This window comes from Lampris incognitus, chromosome 6 (genome assembly GCF_029633865.1).
Source record: "Lampris incognitus isolate fLamInc1 chromosome 6, fLamInc1.hap2, whole genome shotgun sequence".
Lineage (NCBI taxonomy): Eukaryota > Metazoa > Chordata > Actinopteri > Lampriformes > Lampridae > Lampris > Lampris incognitus.
In genome coordinates, this window is record NC_079216.1 from 44873236 (window position 1) to 44896101 (window position 22866).

Consider the following 22866-nt stretch of genomic DNA (forward strand, 5'->3'; position numbering starts at 1 on the left):
TTGTGGGCTGTAGTTTGAACCAGTTTATCTCTTGCCCCTCTCCCTCGCTGCCTCCTCTGCTCTTCTCTCTACATCCACCTCTCTCTGTGTGTCCTTCCCGGCTTGTGCAGTGTGATGGAAGGTAGTGCGCTGCTGTGCTCATGTCAGATCCATTAGGAATGAAAGCACACTGCAGTGATAAAAGATTGATCCAGTCCTCCTCCCCTCGCATGCTCATCCCTCACACTCTTCTCTCTCATCTACTCCTTCACACTCCCCTTATTTCCAATCCGAAGTCAACCCATTTCTCCACTTATCAAATCATCTTTCCCCGATAAATAAGTAATGCCCACTGAGTTTACTACGGCAAACTCCTTCCTCCATAGGATAAAACGAGGGAAACTTTGAAACCTGTCTCGCAATACTCGGCTTGTTGTGAAAGGTTGCAAGTTTTGATTGCTCCAAAGGGCACCGCAAACCCTGTATGAATCGTTTTCGTGTATTTGTTTGGGACATTGCTTGTAGAGTACTTCCCCTGTCCTCCCTGGGGATTTTGATGTGCCAAGCGAGAAGATAATGTGGTCGGCCAGCGGAATGAGGTAGAAACTGGGAAGGCTGCCTGGTCCATGCAGGCCTGGCTTCACCTGTTGTATCAGAAGAGGGAAAACACACACAGAACAGAACTGTAGTTTGTCAGACGGAGGTCATAATTACCGAGAGGGAAGGAGGGGGGGCTTCTTGGAGAAGAAATTTCAGTTGGGTTCTGCTTTTAGATCCGAAGAAGAGACGAACACGTTTAGAGTTATAATGAGCTCTGTAGTTGTTTACCCCTTGTGTGTGTGTGTGTGTGTGTGTGTGTGTGTGTGTGTGTGTGTTTTACTGTTGTTCATTCCCACGCATTTAGGCAGGATTAATATACCAATCAGCAAGGACACAAGTCATTTAAATTTGTTCTCTAAGGACAGGATGTTGTGTTGCTGTGAAGCCCACTGAGGCAAATTTGTGATATTGGGCCATACAAATAAAATGGACTTGACTGGACTTGGTTGGTTGGCATAGGGGTTGGTTTAAACACATCAGTAGTTAGCATGTGGGGCCCAACCAGAAACGGGTGTGTAAGTCTTTTGGGACTTGACTCATGGTTTAAGAAACAATGCCCTTAAGGAAATGGTTTGTTACTGGATTTGCACTTGATTTTATCGAGTGGGTTTGCTTAGGAAATGTTACTGAAAAGTTTTTGAGGAGGTCTAGTTTAGGTCATTGAGCAGCATTCATTTTCTTGCCTTGATATCCCTCTCCGGCCCTTCAATATTTACAGATCAGAGGTCATATAACTCATTCTACCGGTGGAGTATTTTTTATAAAGTTTACTTCACCCCAGGATATACTCCCAAAGGAACCCACGTGATATTAAAGCTTAGCTGAGCACGGGCTGTCATGTCAGGTTAAAGCTCCCCCAACCTTCCTGCATGTCTCCCCTGTTACATCATCAAACCCATACATCCACATCTTCCACACTTGCACAACTTTCTGATGGCAGCATTGTCTCAGTCGTAGTCCCTGCAGTCATGGACACATGTCTGTGTGGCTGTTTTTTGGAATTATCCCTCTTTTCCCCCCCAATTGTATCCGGCCAATTACTCCACTCTTCCGAGCTGTCCTGGTTGTTGCTCCACCCCCTCTGTCGATCTGGGAGGGCTGCAGACTACCACGTGCCTCCTGTGATACATGTGGAGTCCCCACCCGCTTCTTTTCACCTGACAGTGAGGCATTTCACCAGGGGGGACATAGCGCATGGGAGGATCACGCTACCCCCCCCCCCCCGAACAGGCACCCTGACCAACCAGAGGAGGCACTAGTGCAGTGACCAGGACACATACCCACATCTGGCTTCCCACCCGCAGACACAGCCAATTGTGTCTGTAGGGATGCCCGACCAAGCCGGAGGTAACGCAGGGATTCGAACCTGTGATCCCCATGTTGGTAGGCAATGGAATAGACTGCTACACTACCCAGACGCCCTGCGTGGCTGTTTGACTGTGAGTGTATGTGGCTGTCAACCTTCTATAATGATTGAGGCAGCGGGAAAAATCGGTCAGTCAGTATTTGTGTGTGTGTTTATGTGTATGTGTGTGAACATGCACACATAACTGTGGTTGTGTGAGACTGTACAACGGGTAGCTGTGCTTGTCCAGCTACATTGTGTTGACTCTCTGCACACAGAGTTTTCTGGGCCGTAAATTACATGCGCCTTAGCCAAGGTCCCAGGACAGTGCTGGGAAGGGAGGGGGTCAAGACAAGGAAGAGAAGATATCTGCTTCAGGGGTGGGCGGTAGTAAATCAATGGAGGAGAGTAAAGAGAGGCAGGTGTTTTCAACAGAAGCCTTCCCCATGCCAAGAGGCTTGGAAGTAGACCTGCACGATCGAGCACTTCAAGAGCAAAATAACAAGAGTTTTCTCATCGCTGGCATCTACTGCTAAGCAGTGTGAACACAAACGCAGGCATTCGCACTGCCTGTGTACAAACACAAAGTTGTGAACAGATTACTTTCCAATGGAGCCAATTACCCCACTCTTCCAAGTCGTCCCGGACGCTGCTCCACCCCCCTGTGCCGGTCCAGGGAGGGCTGCAGACTACCAACCACATGCCTCCTCCGATACATGTGGAGTCGCCAGCCGCTTCTTTTCACCTGACAGTGAGGAGTTTCGCCAGGGGGATGTAGTGCATGGGAGGATCACGCTATTCCCCCCTCCCCCCCGAACAGGCGCCCCGACCGAAGAGAGGAGGCGCTAGTGCAGCGACCAGGACACATACCCACATCCAGCTTCCCACCCACAGACGCGGCCAGTTGTGTCCACAGGGATGCCCGATCAAGCTAGAGGCACCACAGGGATTCGAATCGGCGATCCCCACGCTGGCAGGCAACGGCATAGACCGCCACACCACCTGGGGACCCCACAGATGACTTTATACGTGGCTTAGTGTATACACTGAACACAGACAACACTCAGTCAAACAATCCAACCAGTAAAGAGGAGACGGTCAGTCATGGTTGAAGTCTTATCAGTTGATCTGCATTTGTGTGTGGATGTTATGTTTTGTGTGATAATATGTGTCAGCCGTAGCATGTAGACTACAGACCAGCATGCCTCTTGCTGTTTGATGATAAAGGGATGACTTTTATTCATCCAAAGAGATGCAAGGATAAGCAATTTTCCAAGTGTCATGTTACCGTCTTCTATCACATTTAGGGTACCGTGTTTGACTTGGGCCCTTCCACTGTAAAATCAACAATCCTGTTTGTATAGATTGCCAGCGCCTCACAGAAACCCTGCTCTCAGCCAGGCACTCGCGGCCTATACAATAACAACAACCTTGTCTGCCACTGTTTTCAGATTACACCATAGCTACCACAGCCATATCCATCATGTTTGTGTCCGTCTGTGTGCCGACTGTTGAAAATTCCCCACCATGTTCCCTTCTTGCACAAACACTTGTCTTTGTGCCGCCTTAGTCAGCCTCCCCCTCATCTCTCCATCCCCCCTCTGTCTTTGTCACTCCCAGGGGGTAACCGACTTATCCCTTATGTGAACTTAACAACAGCAGCCTTGTCGGGGTGTGTGTGTGTGTTCTCGTTCATAGGAAGAGCACCCTGGCGATGATGAGTCGGAGCAGTGAAAAGCTGGACTAGGGTTATTGGTGATGGAGGGTGACTCAAACAGATATACTACCCTGTTCCCAAAGGTGGTTCTAGGATACAAGGAAGAGCATCATAAATCTGCCCCTCCTTTCCCTCTCACCCACTTCCTTAGTCATCCACGCTGTCCGCTGTCACGCCTCCTCAGCTTTACAAGCCATCATCCCTACTCTGCTCCAGCATAATGAGAAGGGGAGAGAATTGTGTGTGGGACCTCCCCGTCATGGTATGAATCAGGTTCAGGCCTATTGAGGGGCTGACCCTTTCCCAAGCTCAGACCCACACTTCTCCAGGGGCAACTGGACTTGGTATATATCCTTGAAGACATTTTGCCTCTCATCCAAGAGGCTTCATCAGTTCGTGCCTTTCTGACTAGACCAAGCTAGTCTGAGAGCTAGCTAGCTCTCTGAGCAGACTAGCTTGGTCTAGTCAGAAAGGCACGAACTGATGAAGCCTCTTGGATGAGAGGCGAAACGTCTTCACGGATATACTACACCAAGTCCAGCTGCACTCGATTCAATTCCTTTGGATAACCATGACCTGGATGAATGAGAACATTCACAGACACACTTCTCCAGGCTTTTTAACTATGCCTGCAAAACAAACCGCCTCCTATTCCACAACTATGATTTTTTTTTATTGCAATTTCTTACTGAAAAATTTCTCTCCCTTTTTGTCATTTTCATCCTCAGTGTTATTGAAGGAACCACTTAACAGCCATCCTCACTGTCTCGCATTGCTAATCGTGCATTTGATAAAGTGCTTTTCATGTTGGCAGCATTAAAAAAAAAGGCCTGGCTCACGGGTTGGTAGTGGAATTTAAAAGGATGCAACGTATGTTTTATGTTTCTTTTTTTGCCTGTGGGGTCTGTGTGCGCACAATACAAGCTTTGTTGTTAGCATCGCTCGCAACATTGTTTCACAACATACATTCCTCACAGTGCTTGTACCACCCACACACATGCAAGCGCGCGCACTTAGACTGTATTGTTCAGATCTCGTCTCAATGAACAAGACACAATGTTTTTGTCAGCGGCAACAAAATGGCCTCAAAATATTGTATAAATTTGCACATTTTATGTGATGAGTAAATGAAATTCTGAGTATATATGTGCACTCACACACATGCGTCATGGCTGTGTTTGCCCATAGCCTTTCTTCACAGGGCCATGTATATTGGAACAGCCATTTTACTCCTTAGGTAAATATTCAGAGGGTGTGAAATGAGAGCTTTTTGCGTAGCACACTGACCTGGGCCATGTATCAACATCATAATTTGTATAGCCTGTGGCTCTTACTGGTACTCCCTGGTAATTGTTCCAAGAACATCAGTGTCATGGGCCCTGACTTTCAATTTTTCAGAATTGTGTTCAATTCATAACAGCAGCGACGGGACCTGGCTAGCTGGAGTCTTGGTGAACTATTCACACGGCATTCAATGACCTGAGGTTGACAGGTTGGCAGGGAAGAGGCTGGAATGCCTTGCTCTCATCTGTGAAAGCATTTCCTCAGCAGACAAGTCTGTTTTGCTGTGAGAGTCATGTAATGTTTTTTTTTTACTGTAAGCTGGTCTGGTCAGCCATGCTCAGGTATGCACATCTAATTCATTGAAGATGGCATGTTGGACCACATAAAATTAATGTATAAAAAAGCTGTGGTTTGGTGGTTTCACCTTGCTTCATCATATAAGCTTATGCCCCCCCCCCCTTTTCCCCCCAATTGTATCCGGCTAATTACTCCACTCTTCCGAGTTATCCCGTTCGTTGCTCCACCCCCTCTGCTGAGCTGGGGAGGGCTGCAGACTACCACATGCCTCCTCCGATACATGTAGAGGAGTCGCCAGCCGCCTCTTTTCACCTGACAGTGAGGAGTTTTGCCAGGGGGACGTAGCATGTGGGGAGGATCACGCTGCCCCCCCCCCCCCGAACAGGTGCCCTGACCAACCAGAGAAGGCGCTAGTGCAGCGACCAGGACACATACCCACATCCGGCTTCCTACCTGCAGACACAACCAGTTGTGTCTGTAGGGACGCCCAACCAAGCCGGAGGTAACACGGGGATTCGAACTGCCGATCCCCGTGTTGGTAGGTAACAGAATAGACCATTACGCTACCCGGATGCCCCAGCTTATGCTCATTTCATTTCTTGTTTGGCTGTCACTTGACATGACTCAGATAATAACAAAGACTAGTGTGGAGGGAATAGCTCGACTAAACACTTAACCTACATAGGGTGCTGTTTGGTATGATCAAAAGGGTTTTTAATCGTGCTTTTCAGAACATTGAAACTGCAAAAAAGAAAGACAAAACAATTTTTAAAAAAAACCAAGTGAATAATTGATAAGAGCAGACATGGAAAGAGACGTTTAAATTACCCATGAGCTGAGCCTTGACCTGTGGCACTGGAGGCCAGGAAAATCCTGACTCCTCCTGCTGGTGCAGACACACAGGAAATGAGCCTGGAGTGCCCCTGCATGCTGCTCAAGGAAATCTGTGAACGATGATGGCCGTTTGTGTTGAAATTAAAAGCCGTCATTTTGCAGTCACATTCTGTGTAAATTTCATCCTAGCAAAAAAAAAAAACAGTTCACTTTTATAGCATGTTATGGGACCCTCAAATGTGTAATCATCCGGTTTCGAGTCAGTCTGACTGGCCTTTTTTCATTCTAAACGTTTTAATTTCGTGATTTATCTTTTGTGTGTTTCTGTCAGTCAATCTGTCTGGCAGCATACGTGCAATTGTGGGCATTTGATGTGAATGCATGCATGGCATGCACGAGCGCGTGTGCATGCGTGTGTGAGTGAGTTGGACTGGGAGCCAAGTGATAGTCTCCTTCCCCAGCGGGCACTGCTGAGTCAGGGGGAGAGTGTATAATTACACATGGGTGCCCATCAGCAGTCTGAGAGCCCTTTCCCCTGACTTCACCAACAATACAAACCACTGTCCTCACCTAGGCTCGGCTACCGACTAGTCGAACTGCTCATCTGTAGCCCAGCGCTCCATAGATGTGGGTGCCAGACTGACCCTAGACTGCTAGGGCTTATGACCGATCCCGCATTATCATTCTCACCATTAGTTGCGGGCCATGTGGGAGGATCTGTGAGTCAGCGCAAACAAATTCCTCCCCTCTAATAAGCCAGCCTCGGCTCAGTTTCCGGGATCGAAGCAATCACATGAGTGAGTTGCAGCAATCTAGGTATGAATAAGCTTCATTTTTTTGCTAGATATCTATTTAGTCTTATAGGTCTTGTTGTTTTTAGTGGTCAAGGGTGTGTTAAGCGACTGTAACTAGGCCTCTGTGGGGCTTTTTCCTCCCTTCATCTTCGTTCCCGTTTTTTTTCAGCTCAGTCCGTTCTCTGATAAAACTTGCCTTACCTGACCAAAGTAGACATTACAAAGCATAAAAAAACCCAACAATTCTCTCTCTCTTTCTCTCCCAGCCCCCACAGCCCTCCTAGCCTTAATTTCCTCCCTTCCTCATGTGGTTCAGGCAGGTTGCCTTCTTTGAGTGATTGATGCTGGTGATTCATGCTGACTGGGATTTCACACTGACTGCTGTTTCACACAGTGTGTCTCCATCGGTAGTGACGGCCACAGGTGATGAGCGCACTTTTTGTTCCTGTTCCACATGTTTGGTCAAGCACTGCTGACCTCCACTGTTTTTTTTCAACTCCTGGTTGATCATCAGTCACGCTGTGCCAGGTTTATATGTGATAAAGTGTGACGTGTTACTCTTGGCTCGCTGTTTATTAAGCACACATTCTATCTACGAACATAGTCTCATGTTAAAATGGGCTAGAAACTCAGTTAAACGGACTGATGACTCTGTGCTACCTGTTGCGTGCCAGGTGCTGACCAGTACATTTGCAGTTTTTTTTTCTGTTGGCCTGTGAGCAGTTGAGAGTTCAATGCCTTGCTCAAGGACGTCATCGTGGTAGTTGTTTCAGGAAAGAATGATGTTATCCAAAGGAGTAGAATCAAGTGCAACTGGACTTGGTATATATCCGTGAAGGCGTTTCGCCTCTCATCAAAGAGGCTTCCTCAGTTCGTGCCTTTCTGACTAGACCAAGCTAGTCTGACTGGCTGGTGATGAGACTCAGAATTTATCCTCTTTGGAGTTGTTGTCAGAGCTATAGATGTCCATGGCTCTTTGTGTCCGGATGTTTACCAACGCCCGTCGCTAACATCGGGACACAATGAGCCATGGACATCTATAGCTCGGACAATGACTCCAAAGAGGATAAATAGCCGAGTCTCCTCACCAGCCAGTCAGACTAGCTTGGTCTAGTCAGAAAGGCACGAACTGAGGAAGCCTCTTGGATGAGAGGCAAAACGTCCTCACGGATATATACCAAATCCAGTTGCACTTGATTCAACTCCTTTAGATAACCATGACCTGGATGAATGAGACCATTCACAGAAAGAATTATGGCTTTTTTGTAAATTTCCCTTGCTTTGAGATTTCCACCAATGACCCTCCTATCAAAAGCCCACGAGTTTGTCTAACATCCCTAGGTTAGCTCTACCCATATTTGCCCTTGATTTAGAGACATAATGTCCTTGTGTTAATGAACTACTAATTCAGTCTCATCGAGATTTCACACTTGAATGAGCCAATCATTATAATGGCGAATACACTGGATGCTGTGGCGAAGGATCCCTCTAGCAAGTGCGTCGGTTAAAGCTTATTAGCACTGTTTCAGATTTCTCCACGCTAAGTCATTAGCATCTCAATGGAGGAGAGACAGGCGGACGGGGAATATTTTCAGAGAGTTGGTTGGTCACATGCATTTGGAGTTTGTTCAGAGAAATATTTGCCAAATTAATGTGCTGTGAAAAAATGCATTATTCATCAGGTGTGCTGAAGCTTTAGTGAGGCTCCATTCGCTGGAAACCAGGCAACCGTTCAGTCTAATTAGAAAGCAGTGTGTCTAGAGAGCCTGCAGCAGCCTGGCCCTCCTCTGTGGGGGAGAACAAACAGCATTATACACACTAGTGCAAGCAAACACATACACACACAATCACTTGCATACAAACACACAAACACCTGCACACGTTGCATAGTGAACAGATTGCTGTTTGATGTTTTTGCTAACACCTTACTGACTTGACCAAATCATCGAGCCACGACTCTGTTTTTCCAACTTTCTGTTGTCACGTACCATAAAGGCAAATTAGCTCCAGCCAGAGAAGTGTGTCAAGGCTGGAAGGTTATCTAGGAATTTAAAAAAGTGCTTTATGTGGTTCTTTTTAAGCCCTCAGATCTAAGATCTCGTTTCCTCATGAGCCTGACGGACCACTCCCCTCTCTCTGACCGCAGCCACTGGAGCCCTGTGATAATGACTTCTGCATGTGACACATCATGTTTGGGAAGCAGCCAGGGACTCTAGGCCTGATTTAGTGGTCATCCTTGTCTTTTTTTATACCAAACCCGGAACAAGAACTCTTGTCAGATTTGGAGTCTTGTGTCAAAGGCGACTCAATATTAGACTAGGCTTGTGAGCACAATTTTTTTAAGCATCTTCCTAAATCTCTACACCCCCGGCACTGAATTGGCTTTGATTTGTGTAGCCATTACTATGGTACCATCGTTGCAGCTGCAGATTGAGGATTTTCTTCTAGAAACTCTTGTCATACAGTGTTGATGATGATATGACCCAATTGGGTGCTTCCAGCAACACCTGGACAATCTTGTCCAATTTCAACTCGTCACACAGGCTACATTAGCGCCCTAAACTAGAACTGAGCTGTGGGGTTTTTATTTTTGAAAAGGCATTTCACACCAATGTGGCACAAATATGCTTTTTTTTTTTAAACTGTGAAAGTCCTGTTCTCGAAACTCATCATCTGCTTGTCAAATTTTGTGGCAGTAGTTTGGATTCCCATTTTTGTGTGTTCATGTGGGTGTCACAAAAGATTCGCTGCCAGTGTACAAACAGTCGAATGAAATCAAATTCTTTCCATGATATTCCTGCAGCTGCTCCTGCAGATTTTTCATTATAAAAAACAAAAAAAAAACACACTTGGGGGGAAGAATATTGATAATACCCATGTGATTCGTCACAAGTTTTCCCGCAGGGAACCAGTTATAATTGATGTAGAAAAGTGATAATTTACTACAATTACAAATAATTGGCTAACAGTTCTTAACCATGGGCATGTTGCAGGCTTGTTCTCTTTGGTCCCATCAGTCTTTCTGCACACTCTAGTTTAAGTGCTATAGCTGTCACATTGGATACTTGGTTCTGTTGAGCTCTATAGGACTATGAAAAACCTTAGCTTTGGAGAGGACCAAAGAAAGCATCTGTTTTTGCTTTTATTGGTTTAATTCATCATAAGAGATGCAGGGGACAGGAGTGGCAGTAAAAGCTGTCGGCTTGACAGTACAGACAATCCAACGATGCCAGAGGCCACAAAAGAGACGACGCTGTCTGTTCAGTGTGGAACCACAACAACAATAGTGTTTCTGCAGCACAGATGAGACTAGGCTGCTCGGTGCCAGCGTGTTACTGTCTCTTATCGGCCTTTGTCTGGCTCTACCAACCTAGGGCAGAGTGGCACTGCTTTTCTTGGCACAGGAGCACTTTCCATTGTCCATTCACAGCAGTGTCTGGCCTATTATCTCTTGAGACTTTACCCGACTTGGGCTGGGGAGCTACTAATACAGGTTCTTAGAGTTCTGAGTCAAGCACAGCGAGTTTGTTTACAATCCCTAAGTTTGTCTGTGTTCCTGCATTGTGTGTTGTTTTGTGTGTGTTTTTAGATTTATCGGTCCCTGCATTTGTAGTTTAGAACCAGGGCTGTGTGTGATGCACACTCTGGCCTTTACTGGTCTCATTGGGCCTCATTCATCAATCATTTGTACATACAAATTTGTTCTTACACACCCATGGAATATTTTTTTTCAGACCCCCCCCCCTCCCTTTTTTTCTCTCTCCAATTGAATCCAGCCAATTACCTCACTCTTCCGAGCCATCCCGGTCGCTGCGAAACTCCTTCTGCCAATCCGGTAAGGGCTGCAGACTACCACATGACTCCTCCGATACACGCGGAGTCGCCAACTGCTTCTTTTCACCTGACAGTGAGGCATTTCACTAGGGGGACGTAGCACGTGGGGGGATCACGCTGTTCCCCCTCCCCCCAGAACAGGCGCCCCGACCGACGCTAGTGCAGCGGCCAGGACGCATACCCACATTCGGTTTCTCACCTGCAGACATGACCAATTGTGTCTGTAGGGACACCCAACCAAGCTGAAGGTAACATGGGGATTTGAACCAGCAATCCCCATGTTGGTAGGCAACAGAACAGACTGCCACGCCACCCGGATGCCCCCGTGGAATTTTCTTTTTTTTTTTAGCTTGCAGGATTGGCTGACTGTCAGAAGCAAAACCAGATGGTTACTTGTAATTCCTTCCCCCCAACATCTATTGTCTATCTCTTGCAATGAGCAGTCACCTTGACTTGCAAAGACATCCGTGTTAGCCAGGTGGTGCCTAAATTCAGGGGTTACCCAGGTTCTACACCGGTCTCTGACACAAACGTAAGGGCTAAAAAAAATTCAATGTGTGTGTAAGAACAAATTTGTACATACGAACGATTGATGAATGAGGGTTATTGTTCTTCAGGCTTCTGTCAGGACGGAGATACCACAGCAAAAGCTTCAAGCTGGAGCAGGCTCTCTTAAAGATAGGCTTATACCCAAATCACATGTCTTTCTATGCCTGTGTGGACAAACACATGCATGCACACACACAAAGAATACACAAAGGAATCTTATTTGGCATATGGCCGATGAGTCCAGATGTTGGGAAGATACATTATTAGCCTAACGTGGAATTTTTTTCTGATCCAGCCTTTAATTACCTGGGTATGTTTCTCAGCATTACTGATCACTAACATAAATCAGCCCTTCCCAAAGGAAATCAATGTTTAAGGGCAAGTACAAAATTGGTACGTGTGCAACTATATATGCACGGACACTTGTTTGTTTGTGCGTTAAGTTGTGTGTGTATAAGCACTGTGATTTCTGCCTAGACATATCAACGTCAGTGTATCTGCAGAAGTCAGGAGTGAACGGGAGTTTTTCCCATGCAGAAACATTTTGTGCATGATCATTTGAAATTCATCTTTGATCCAGATAGTCTAATTTCATGTATTGTTTTAACTGTTTGGAGGAGAAAAAAAAAACATGCAGCCTCATTTCCCTCTCAGAAGCATTGTAGGAAATTAGAAATATAAAAAAAAAGGTCATCTTCACATATAGCGAGATGCATCTTTCTACGACGTTGTTCCTTGGTCTGACAAGTCACACCACATACAGATGTTAACACGTGGTGTGCTTTGCGTGCCTTACTCCGTGTGAACAGCTGTAGCGGGGCATATGGAAGCCTCTTCATATCCAGCTTGTCCGAAAGGCCCATCGACTCGCAGACTGACGCTGTTGCTCATGCAGAGTGGCACACAGACGAGGCAAATCATGCCCTGTGTGTCTGTGGGGCTGCGATGCTAACCACTTCTGCCTTTAGTCGAATTCACTGGGGGAGTTTGGAGGCTGTTATTGAGGAGAGACAGACAGCGGTAGAGACAGGGTGATGAAAGACACGGAGATAGATGGGTGAGTGATGATGACAGGGGAGAGAAGGAAGGGCACATGTCTTTAATCACTGTTCTTTTCTCTGCCACTCTCTCCGTCTCTTTATTTTCTTTCTCTGTTCCATCCTTTCTTTATATCTCTCTGCCCCCCCCACTCCCTCCATTTTTCTCTGTTTTCAAATTCTTTTTGTTTTTGCTCCTTTTTTTTTTCTCTTAGATTTTTTTATGCAATTGTGTTTGTGCAGTCTGAAGTGTGAGATTTTGGTTTTGATTATTTCGGATTTATTTGATCGATTTCTAAGGTGGTGTTTTTTTCTGGTGTCAGTTTTGCATTCTTTCTTTCTCTCTCACTCGCTCTCTCTCTCTCTCTCTCTCTGACATTGAGAGTAATGGAACTCAGTGGTACAACTGGAGCTATCTCTGATGAGCCCTTTATTGTCAGGGTGGGTGGAGGGGGGGCTTGGGGTGTGGAATTTTTTTTCTTTTTTCTTTTGCATGCCCTGAGGTTAGTGGGTGTGGTTGGGAGGTGTGGAGCATCATCGTGCAGTTAAAATGAGTTTGGGATACTTTTGGTTGCCTGGATTAGATTGGGTGTGTATGCGGTGAAGTTGAGTTGGCTGACCCTGAACATGTGCAAACAGTATGCAGCCTGTGCTAGTATGAAGCGTTCACATTCCCAACACATATATTTGGCTTTCTACAGCACGCTCGGCATCCTATCCTTTATGTAGAGTAACTGAGTTGATTGACGGGGAATTTCGGGCTTTGCAAATGGATTGGAAGCTGATGTGTGACATTTTGATATTGGCGTTTCCCCATAGCTGTCCTTTGGTGCTTGGAACCCGCAGGATTTGCAAGTTTGATGATTCTGTGGCTAGATTTTGTTCAGGCCTCCAAAATAATTCAAAGAAGCCTCCCCCTCAGCAGTTTACTGCAAGATGATACATGGGACACCAGGGTTGTGTTGTTAGCTGAGCTGGTTCAGGCGGATGTCTGGTTTCAGCGTTGTTGTGCCTGTGACAGTGAGAATAGTCAGCAACCTGAGACTCCACAGGCCTATGTGTTTCCTGTTAGTGCAGTTGATCACATTTCAGCAGTCCAACTGTACATGGAGTGAGCATCATGGGAGAGTGAGAGTTGAGTAGGTGAGAAAATGTGTGTAGTGTGTATGTGTTCGCGTGTGCATGCATGCAATTGCATGCTTTTGTGTGTGTGTATTTGTGTGTTCTATGTCGCTGTGTGCATCCCACATGATGCACCGTGAGAACTCAGAAGAAACGTAGTATAGACAGGCCCATTCCTCATAAATCGTAGCTGGAGATTTGGAAAAGCTATACTATCTCACACTTTCTTGCCATGTGACAGAACTGTTTTGATGATTAATTTGGGAAATGCTGCTTTGGAATTTCAAAACTCTTTTGCATGAAGTGATGCTTGTGTGTGTGTGTGTGTGTGTGTGTGTGTGTGTGTGTGTGTGTGTGTGTGTGTGTGTGTGTGTGTGTGTGTGTGTGTGTGTGAATTACATTTGGGCTAGCTAAGTAGGGCTTCCCGCAAAGACAGCGATCATTTCAAGCTCCACTGGAGATTTGTAGTCAGTTTTCTCACAAACATGATGGTGAGGGGAGCTGCTTTGGGATATGGAGATGTTGGATTTAATATACACGTGTCAAAGTGCTAAGAGAGGATTTGATTTTCAGCCCCCCGTGTGTCTCTCACACCTGACTGTAAGGTTGCATTCCCCCTGTACAAGGCCCGACTGATACTGGGAGGGGAAAGTCAACTACTTTAACTCGAAACTTTTTTTTCCGCTCACCTCTCTGTACAGGATAGAGATAAGCCTTGCAGTTGAGGTAACCCTATCCGCTGCGCGTGCACGCACGGCTAGCTATGTCTAATTACATATTGCAACACAGCACAGTCTGTTCAAAGGAAAAAAATACTGACAACTCTAGTGTTGAAATTCCTGACGTTCCCGAGTTCGGTCGGCATTCTGTTGTCATTCTGTGTTTCATTCAAGATTAAATCTCCACACTCGAAATTGCACAAAGAAATTTCTGCCATATGTGATCATCCATTGCCTTATCACCACCCGCTCATTCACCGCGATCTCTTTCGGCTGCCCCTGTCCCGTCTTGTCTTCCTCGCTACAGTGTCACGTTGAACTGTTCCGTGTGATGTTGTTCCCACATCAGATGGGCTGTTGCTCCCCAGCGGAGTTTGTGTTTGGCGTCTAAATAGTCTAAATAGCAAATGAGTAATGGTGGTCGGGTGTGCCAGGTCAATAGCAGAGGAAGGGGGGGAGTGGGGGGAGGTGGGGCGTGAGGGGTGGGGGTTGAGAAAAGCACCAATTCTTCCGGCTGGCAGATGAAGTCAGAGCATTCCTCCAAGGCAGCTCCTCTATAGACAGCCAGTGGAGCAGAGCCAGACTCTGAATGAGGGGCGAGATAATGGACGAGTCCAGTATTAAAACACCTCCTATTGAGAGAGAGAGAGAGAGAGAGAGAGAGAGCGAGAGGGAGAGCACCATCTGTCTGACTCTGTGGAGTTGTCTTTCCCTCGCATAGCCTACAAAGTTGCACTTACTTTGCCAAGTTCTATAGATAGTTCTGCTACAGCCGGAGGCAATTCACTTTTTATGAGTAGTGAGGTACATTATTACCTTGTTTTTAAGCATAACGGTAAAAGACAGAGGAGCTACTCAGCATAATGGTTAGGCTACCTGCAGGTCTGCTCTCTGAAGTCTTAATAGACCCAGTTTTGGTCCTGCTGAGAGATCACGCACACATACATTTGCATATGCAAGTTTGCACACAAGCACACATGCACATCTCTCTCTCTCTACACATATGCAAACATCTTCTCTCACACCCAGACACACACGGATCGTTCTAGACTCCCCGTCCATTCCCTTAAGCAGTACACTATCATAACGGCTTTGAAGGGGGGCAGCGAAGCATTTAATTGGGTTACAGATTGGCATTTACACTTCTAGGTCTGTAAGATACCAGTGGGGTTCTTAACTAACAGCTTCTCTGCCCCCTGAGTTGCTGGGCTGGAAACCCACGACTCAGTCACGACTGGTAGAATCTCTCGCACAACACGGCACAACTGATGTCAGTGAGGTTGTTTGGTAAAGAAACTGGTAGCCTACATATTCGGCAGAGGATCGCTAGTAGGCATGTTGCGTATAGTATGCGTGCAGGGGTGTGTGTTTATTCTAACAACAAGTCACGTCACATGTAGGGAGGACATATCAGAATCAGAATACTTCATTTATCCCTGAGGGGAAATTGAGTATATGGGGTTGTTTCTAAACAAGTTCATTAACAAGCAGCCATGTTTGTTAATGCAGACATGTTTATTTTGACAATGTTCCTGTCGGTGTCCTGGGATCTCATCAGGGATTGCCTCAACACATCTCACACCAATCGTTCTCTCTTCTGTCAATTCATTTTCACAGACAGTGCCATGCAGTGTTGAGCTGAGCTGAGCCGAGCCAAGCTGATCTAATTTGAAGTCCATCTGACCCTTCACCCCACCCAACCTGGTCCAAAATGGAGCTGAAAGTGTGGGTGGACGGAGTGGTGCGTGTGGTGTGTGGCCTGTCCGAGGAGACTTCCTGCCAGGATGTGGTCATTGCTCTTGCACAGGCCATTGGTGAGTACCTCAAGCCTATTTCCCGCTCTGGCATCAAAGTATCACAGATCTGATGGAGGTTTAATTCCACATGACTGCCTTGCATCCCGCCGGTTCCTCTTTGAGTCACAGCTCACCCAAAGGCTCAACATACGCAGATGACTGAGCAATGCCATGAAAACTTGATGTAGCGTGACCCTGTTACCTGTACAAGTCAGAGCTGTAGTAATCTTTGCTTTGCGTTCACCCTTTCGGTCTCCTCTGACATAACGGGAAAGCTCAGCTGGGTCTTTTGGAGGGGGGGGGGGGTCAGTGTGAAAGGAGCTGAAGCTCCATCCCCGTATCCTCAGGCTGTACTTGAGCTATGTACTGCAGCGTAGAACAGCTCGACTCCCGATTTAGCTCTCTCCTCTTTCCATGAGTGAGCTGCCTGCCAAATCATTAGGGAGGGTTTGTCCTAATTTCAGGGCCCTTGTGGAAACTTGAGTTTATTTGAACATTTCTATATGTTGTGTAAGACTTGCACAACAGCCTCTTATTTCTATTCTCCATGGTTAGGCAGTGAGAGATATTGGCATCAAAAAATATAGCCGATGTCATTTATTTTTCATTCATTAGGACTTGCATACAACCACTGGGAGGAGTCGAACCCACTGCCTTAATTAGACTGAAGGACAAAAATGGATGTCACGCACAGAGATCAGCCCAAGACATATTAGGCTGATCCTTGCATTATTTTTGAGAAAGACTTCATGCAGCTTTTCAGTGTAATGTGATAGAATTTCAAAAGGGTTTGTATGATGTTGAGTCTATGTATTGGTCCTGTTGTATTTCTCTTCCCTGACCATCTCTCTGTCTTCAGGTCAGACAGGCCGTTATGTTTTGATCCAGCGTCTGAGGGACACAGAGAGGCAGCTGCTGGCCACCGAGAGGCCTCTGGAGTCTCTGGCTAAGCTAGGCCAGCATGGCAGTGAGGTTCAGTTCTTCCTGCGCCGTACTGGGCCGAGCAGTGACGGACCTGTGACTAAACAAGACAAACTAACCCCAAACCCCTTGCCCAGACACTCGGAGCCAGAGCTTTCCAAACGCAGTCAGCCCAAGAAGGCCCTCACTTTCAACCTCGGCCCGTCCACCTCCCCAAAAACCAAAGCCAGTCAATTAAGGAGGTCTCCCCGGGACTCACCGGAGCAGAGAGCTTCCCCTTCTCCCTCCCCCAGCCCTGTATCCCTGCTTGTGCCATCTCCCTCTGCCTCTCCTCCAGTGGGACCGTCCAAAGAGGAGGTCTTTCGACAGGTTCTCCAGCAACAAGAGAGACTGAGGGCTATTGAGGTCCAGTTAGAGGCCCTAGAGAGGGAGTCACGTGCCTGGGAGTGTCCCTCCCCATCCCCTTGCACCTCCCCTGTCTCCGATGCTCACTTCCAAGAAGAATTGGAGGTTCTGGAGGTAGCACTGAGGAGGAACCAGGCTGAGCTGGCGCACGAGTTGTTCTGGGAAGAGGAGCTACGAGCAGAGATGGAGAGGGAGCGAAGTATGAGACGGAAGCTAGGGGATCTCCATGCCAAGATGGATGACTGCGGCAGGCGGCTCCACGACTTCTCAGTTCGCTCCACTCAGCTTGAGGAAGAGATCCAACGGGAGAGCCAGTCAGGTGGGCTCCAGGCGGGGAGAGCTAATGGTGGCGGGCTTGAAGAGTCCCTAGATGCTGTGAAGGCAGAGCTCCAGAGCCAGGACAAGCAAGGGGCAGAGCTGGGGGAGCAGCTATCTGAGACTGAACAGGCTCTGGGGAAAGCTGAGACTCTGCTGCAGGTAAGGGGAGAGGTCAAGGCGCTGGAGAAAAGGCTGTAAGTCCCCATTAGCCCTTGTCATTGCACCACATGGATGTAGAACAGACACTCTACTACCCATCTTGTCGGCCGTATCCCTCTCCTATATTGCAGCAGACACATACAAGAGCAAGATCACTTATTCTTAGGGAAAATAATAGAAACGAAAAGGGAATATGATTAACTCTGATGAAGCTAAATGTAATAAATAAATGAATAGATACATATTTATTCAGCAAATAATAATTTGAGGATATACATGTTATATGCTATGTCTACCCTGTATGAATTTCTTTTATTGTTGGAAGTGCTATTTCAGACTGGCTGTACCAGTTTGGCAGGTGTGTTCTAAGAAGTTCAGCACCCATGGTTACTAATGGTGTTTATATTACATTGACAGTATCTACATATCCTTTTACCTGTGTTTTTGGAAAAAAAAAAGAGTATAAAAAATAAGAATAAAAATTATTGTTCCATACCACAATGACCCTTTTTACTGGATCAACTGGACTGTAACATGTTGGAAGTTTGTGGTGTCATTGTATGCCTGTTCACTTCTGGTGGATGTTGACAAAGATACCACCTTTGTGGTGCGCTTTATCCTCTGAAGAAAAGCCTAACCCAGATTCAAGTGAAATTTAATCTTTTGTATAATCCAACCTGAGACTTAAGTTTATCCACTTTATGACGCAGAGGCACAGACTAGTTCCACCCAGAAGAGCGAAGAAAATTATATCCTTTTATTGTGGTGCAATTTGTGGTGTTTCATAGCAAGGAAATATGCTGCACAATGAAAATATTTTTTGGTCAGTGTTTCCAAGAGTTTTTAATGTTTTTGGTATAGGTTTAATGCATTTTGTCACACTTCATTAGGAAAGAACATCAAGACTGTAGGATCGTTCCATCCCATTTCTATTTCACTGGGACTCTAATAATGACTATGCTATTGGCTAGAAAACTTATTAAAAGACAATTAAAAGCTCTTTTCATTTCAGTCAATCATCTTAACAGGACCGTGACAGCCTCGGGGGGGTGAACTTGAGACAGATTTAGTGCTTGGTCTGTGAAGCTCAGAAATGGATGTTGTGAGGCAGAGAATGTGCTTGCACGGTGAAGGAGCATGCTAAGTAGGCAATCCCCAAGATTCTTGCAAATGGTACAGAGAGGAGCCCGCCAGCAAAACTAAAATGATTTGTTGGGCTTATGTTTTCACACTTCTCGTATGTACTGTCATGTTGCAACGTGGCCCCCTGTGTAAATATTCATCATCCAAATACAACGAAACGTGCAATTAGATTTGCCACCCAGGTAGTTGGCACCCTGAAGAAGTATTTTATGCCAAGATGTCCCCCCCCCCCATTTTTCACAACATGTTAACACAGATAATTGAATGCAAGGTAATGAACCGCCACTTGTTACTCCTTCATGGAGGGGTTGTCTGCTTGACACTATCAGTCTGCTCATCTTATGCATGCCTGACAGCCGCATGTTGTTGGTGATGAGCACAGTGCTCCTGGCATTAAGCTAATGGAGACAGGCTTGCAGGTGTGAACTGCCTCAGCAGGCTGCCTCCATCCCGGCATCAGTTATAAACACACACGCTGTGGCTGATGGGAATGGAGGCTATGTATGGCGGGCTGTTTGCTTCACCATACCGCGCAGACGCATTGACTAAGTCCAAACATGTAGTCGCTTAGGTTGATTGACTGGCTTGTTTGTGTGTGTCAGAGTTTAATCTTTAGGTGTGAGAGTAATGCTGGTTTCTAGATGACGGAGGCTCTCTCCACGCTCAAGCTTAGCAATAATCAAAGCTGATGGATATCTCTCCTGCTGGCATCTGGTTAACAAGAGAACTCTTAAAACACAGCAGACAAATGTTCGTTGTTACGTAACCCCTCCACCCCACAGCTATGCCCCAGGCTTTGGAATGAAATAGACTCTAAGGGTTGCAGCTGGTGGTTGCTGGAATTTGGTAATTTTGCTGCAACGAATGATCTGATGACTGTTGAGAAGCAGTGTCGTTCACAGGCCCATGTGAAACCACAGTTGTAGACTTTGCTGCCCCCTTGTGGCAAAATATATTATGAGTCGACAAAGTAATGTTAAACGATATCTATACAGCAAAGTTATACTCTAATATAGCACGTATAAAAATGCCGGTAGTACCCCAGTACTTTCATCATTAAAAAGCACACAAGTAATAGTTACATTTTCTGGTATTCCTCAACAGACTACATTTATCCATCTCGTCACACTGTTATTAGGCCTAGGGGTTGACGGAGTTGAGCCCACAAGCTGACGTTCATTTTTTTTCTGTCTTGTCCCTGCTCTATCCTTCCCAGGACGGGCAGAAAGAGCTAGAGGAGCTGAACAAGGAGCTGAGGCAATGTAACCTACAGCATTTTATTCAACAGACAGGAGTCCTGCCGTCACCAGCCCACTCACGGACTGAACTCCAGGAACAACTGGAGCAGCTGGAACTGGCACATCTGCTGCAGGACGGATACAGGAATGGAAGTATGACACAGAGACACACACACACACACACACACACACACACACACACACACACACACACACACACACACACACACACACACACACACACACACACATAAAACAGAACAACTCAATCGATAGCAAGGTTTGATGGTCTTTACATATGTATCTGTGTTAAGTACGCACTCGTGTTTAGCTTTTCTCTGCCCACTCCTATTTTAAAAAAAGACCATGAAAAGGGGTATAGAGGACAGTGTTGGTGGTGTTGGGGGCGGGGGGCTGAAGGTGGGAGTACTGTCGTGGAACGCCTCGCCCCAGCTTCAGCTTCTCACAGCTTTATCCCTAGAGTTTAGTTGGCTAGCACCGGCATGGCACATTTCCGCTTGGCTCATATTTTATTGGTCGAACAAGATGAACCCTGCATGCATCACCTATGTCCCATGGCTTTCAGTGTCTTTGATACCCCCATATTAAGTTTACATTTTGGAGGGGGTTGATCTTAATGCGCATTTTCCCTGGAAGTAAAGCGTTAAGCATCGACTTTCATTCTCAAAGTACGCGTAGGATTTTTTTTTTGGTTTAGTTTTGATATATGTGTTAGTGTGTTCTTGTAGTTTTTGGATGTGTTTTTGTCTTTGTGTTGTACTGCTGTGGGCTGGGGAAACAGCATTTCATTTCATTTCATGTACTCAAGTGCACGAAGTGAAACAACAGTGTTCCTGATAGCTTCCTGACGCATCTCTCTCCCTTTTATTTTCAGTTGAACTTATCATGAGGGCAATCAATTCTACCATTCCAGGCACATACCAACATTTTTTTTTCCAGCTCAAAAAAAAAGAAAAAAGAATTTTCAATAGTCAAAGTCAATTTTATTTTTATAGCCCAATATCACAAATTACAAATTAGCCTCAAGGGGCTTTACAGCAAGGCAACATCCTGTCCTTAGACCCTCGCATGTGTATCCAAATGGAGGAATTGTCGTTTCAAGCTTTGTTATAATTACTTAAGACAAATGAATACGAATCACATCTTTCCTCTTTAACATCTTGAAGAGTCTTCATTTTTATTACTAAGAATCCTTGTACATAGGGCTTGTATATACAATTAGAAATTAGACCCACTTAGCATCTGTTCTTCCTCTTTCCAGGCCTCAGTCTTGCTCCGTCGGAGTCACCGCCTCGCCCCACTGCCAAACAGTTCCTGGGACATCCACGCAACCTACAGAACCCTCTGGTTTCCAGTCTCAACCCTGAGGGTGTGTATGTGTGAGACCTTGCTGCTTCCCGAGCCCATCCTGCCCTGCCCTGCCCTGCCCTGAACCATCCCCTGGCCCCAGAGCCCCATGCCATCCTACCCTCTACCCTGGCTTGATTTGGTTCATACCTTGTTGTGACAATTGCTGGTTCTGGTGTTGGGCAGTGGAGGTTTCTGCATGATGGAGGTGCCTGCATGGTGGGGGTCCCTGCTACATCTTGACAGCTTCCCTGTGTTCTACCTATAAAAGCCATTCCCTCACTGACTGATTATCCTTCGCTTCTAACTCTCAGTCCTCTGCTGATTCCCGTCCCTAACTTCCTTTCACAGTCAGCTGTATCTGTTGTAGGTCCACTTCTCTCCTTTCACTTTCTCCGTTTTTCTAACCTGTATGAATTGTCGGCCTTTATCTAGATTCGTTTTATCCAACTTTCACATCCGTCTCCCCCACTCTCTCGGTACTTGTGGATTTGTAACTGCTCTGGTTTCACTTTTGCACAGCTGGGAACTTCTCCCTAATACCCCAGTGAGATGCAGAGTGACCCTCCCACCCCTCAAATCAACAATCTTCTGTAGTCGGCCGCTTATCACTATAAATACATTGTATTACCACGTAACTGCTACCACCGGGGAATGGCTCTAATAGACACTCTTGATTGTAGTGATGTTTTTATATACTGTGATTTAAAGAGATATGAATCTGGTGTCCTATAAGTTTGCCTTCTATGTATGGATATTATTTATGTGTAAGGGGGAGGGGGGTATATCTATACACTGCCTTGTACTTTGGTGACGCTTGACTTCCAAAGAGCAAGAGCCTTTTGCGTGAGGTCTCTGCAAATTGTATTGCACTGTCCCATTCTCTTTCCTGTGTAAAGCCATGGTCCTCATTTGAATACAGAGAAGTGCATTGTTCTGTTCTCTTTTTTTGTATTTACAATATACGAGTGAGGCTGCATTCAGGAGCCTTTAGTGTTCAACCAATCTGTTTTAGTGAGGCTCCATTTTGATAGAGGGGAAATAATTCACTACTTGTAAATGGGCCATGGCTTATTGAAAAGGCTTCTTCTGTCTTTTTTTTTTCCTTCTGTTTTTCAATGGTGACAGATGCCCCTGGGTCTTTGCTCTCATTACACCAACGTTTGACCTGTCACACCTTGCATTCCCTTTAGCGTACCGTAGATTAAGGTTCACCTTATTGAGCTGAATCGCAACAATATGCATCAAGCGATTGAAAGCATGCAAAGCAGACCACATCGGTAATTTGAATTGCACATCCCTAATGCAATACTAGTACATCCCTTGTAATTTCATCATGTTACTTTATCACATTGACAGGTCAAAAAGATGTGTGTGTGTGTGTGTGTGTGTGTGCGCGAGCATGCT

The 22866-nt window shown here is 46.0% G+C and overlaps 1 protein-coding gene across 3 annotated transcripts in view; it reads left to right on the forward strand.

Annotated features, from left to right (window-relative positions):
- The window catches only part of rassf7a (Ras association domain family member 7a), a 46277-nt gene that overhangs the window by 22783 nt on the left and 628 nt on the right, over positions 1–22866 (forward strand). For all 3 annotated transcript variants that reach the window (XM_056281606.1, XM_056281607.1, XM_056281605.1), the window contains exons 2-5: positions 15729–15925; positions 16767–17710; positions 20070–20244; positions 21374–21481. In XM_056281606.1, the coding sequence (XP_056137581.1) occupies positions 15823–15925; positions 16767–17710; positions 20070–20244; positions 21374–21481 (1330 nt within the window). In that variant the 5' untranslated portion in view covers positions 15729–15822. The remainder of the gene's footprint in view (positions 1–15728; positions 15926–16766; positions 17711–20069; positions 20245–21373; positions 21482–22866) is intronic.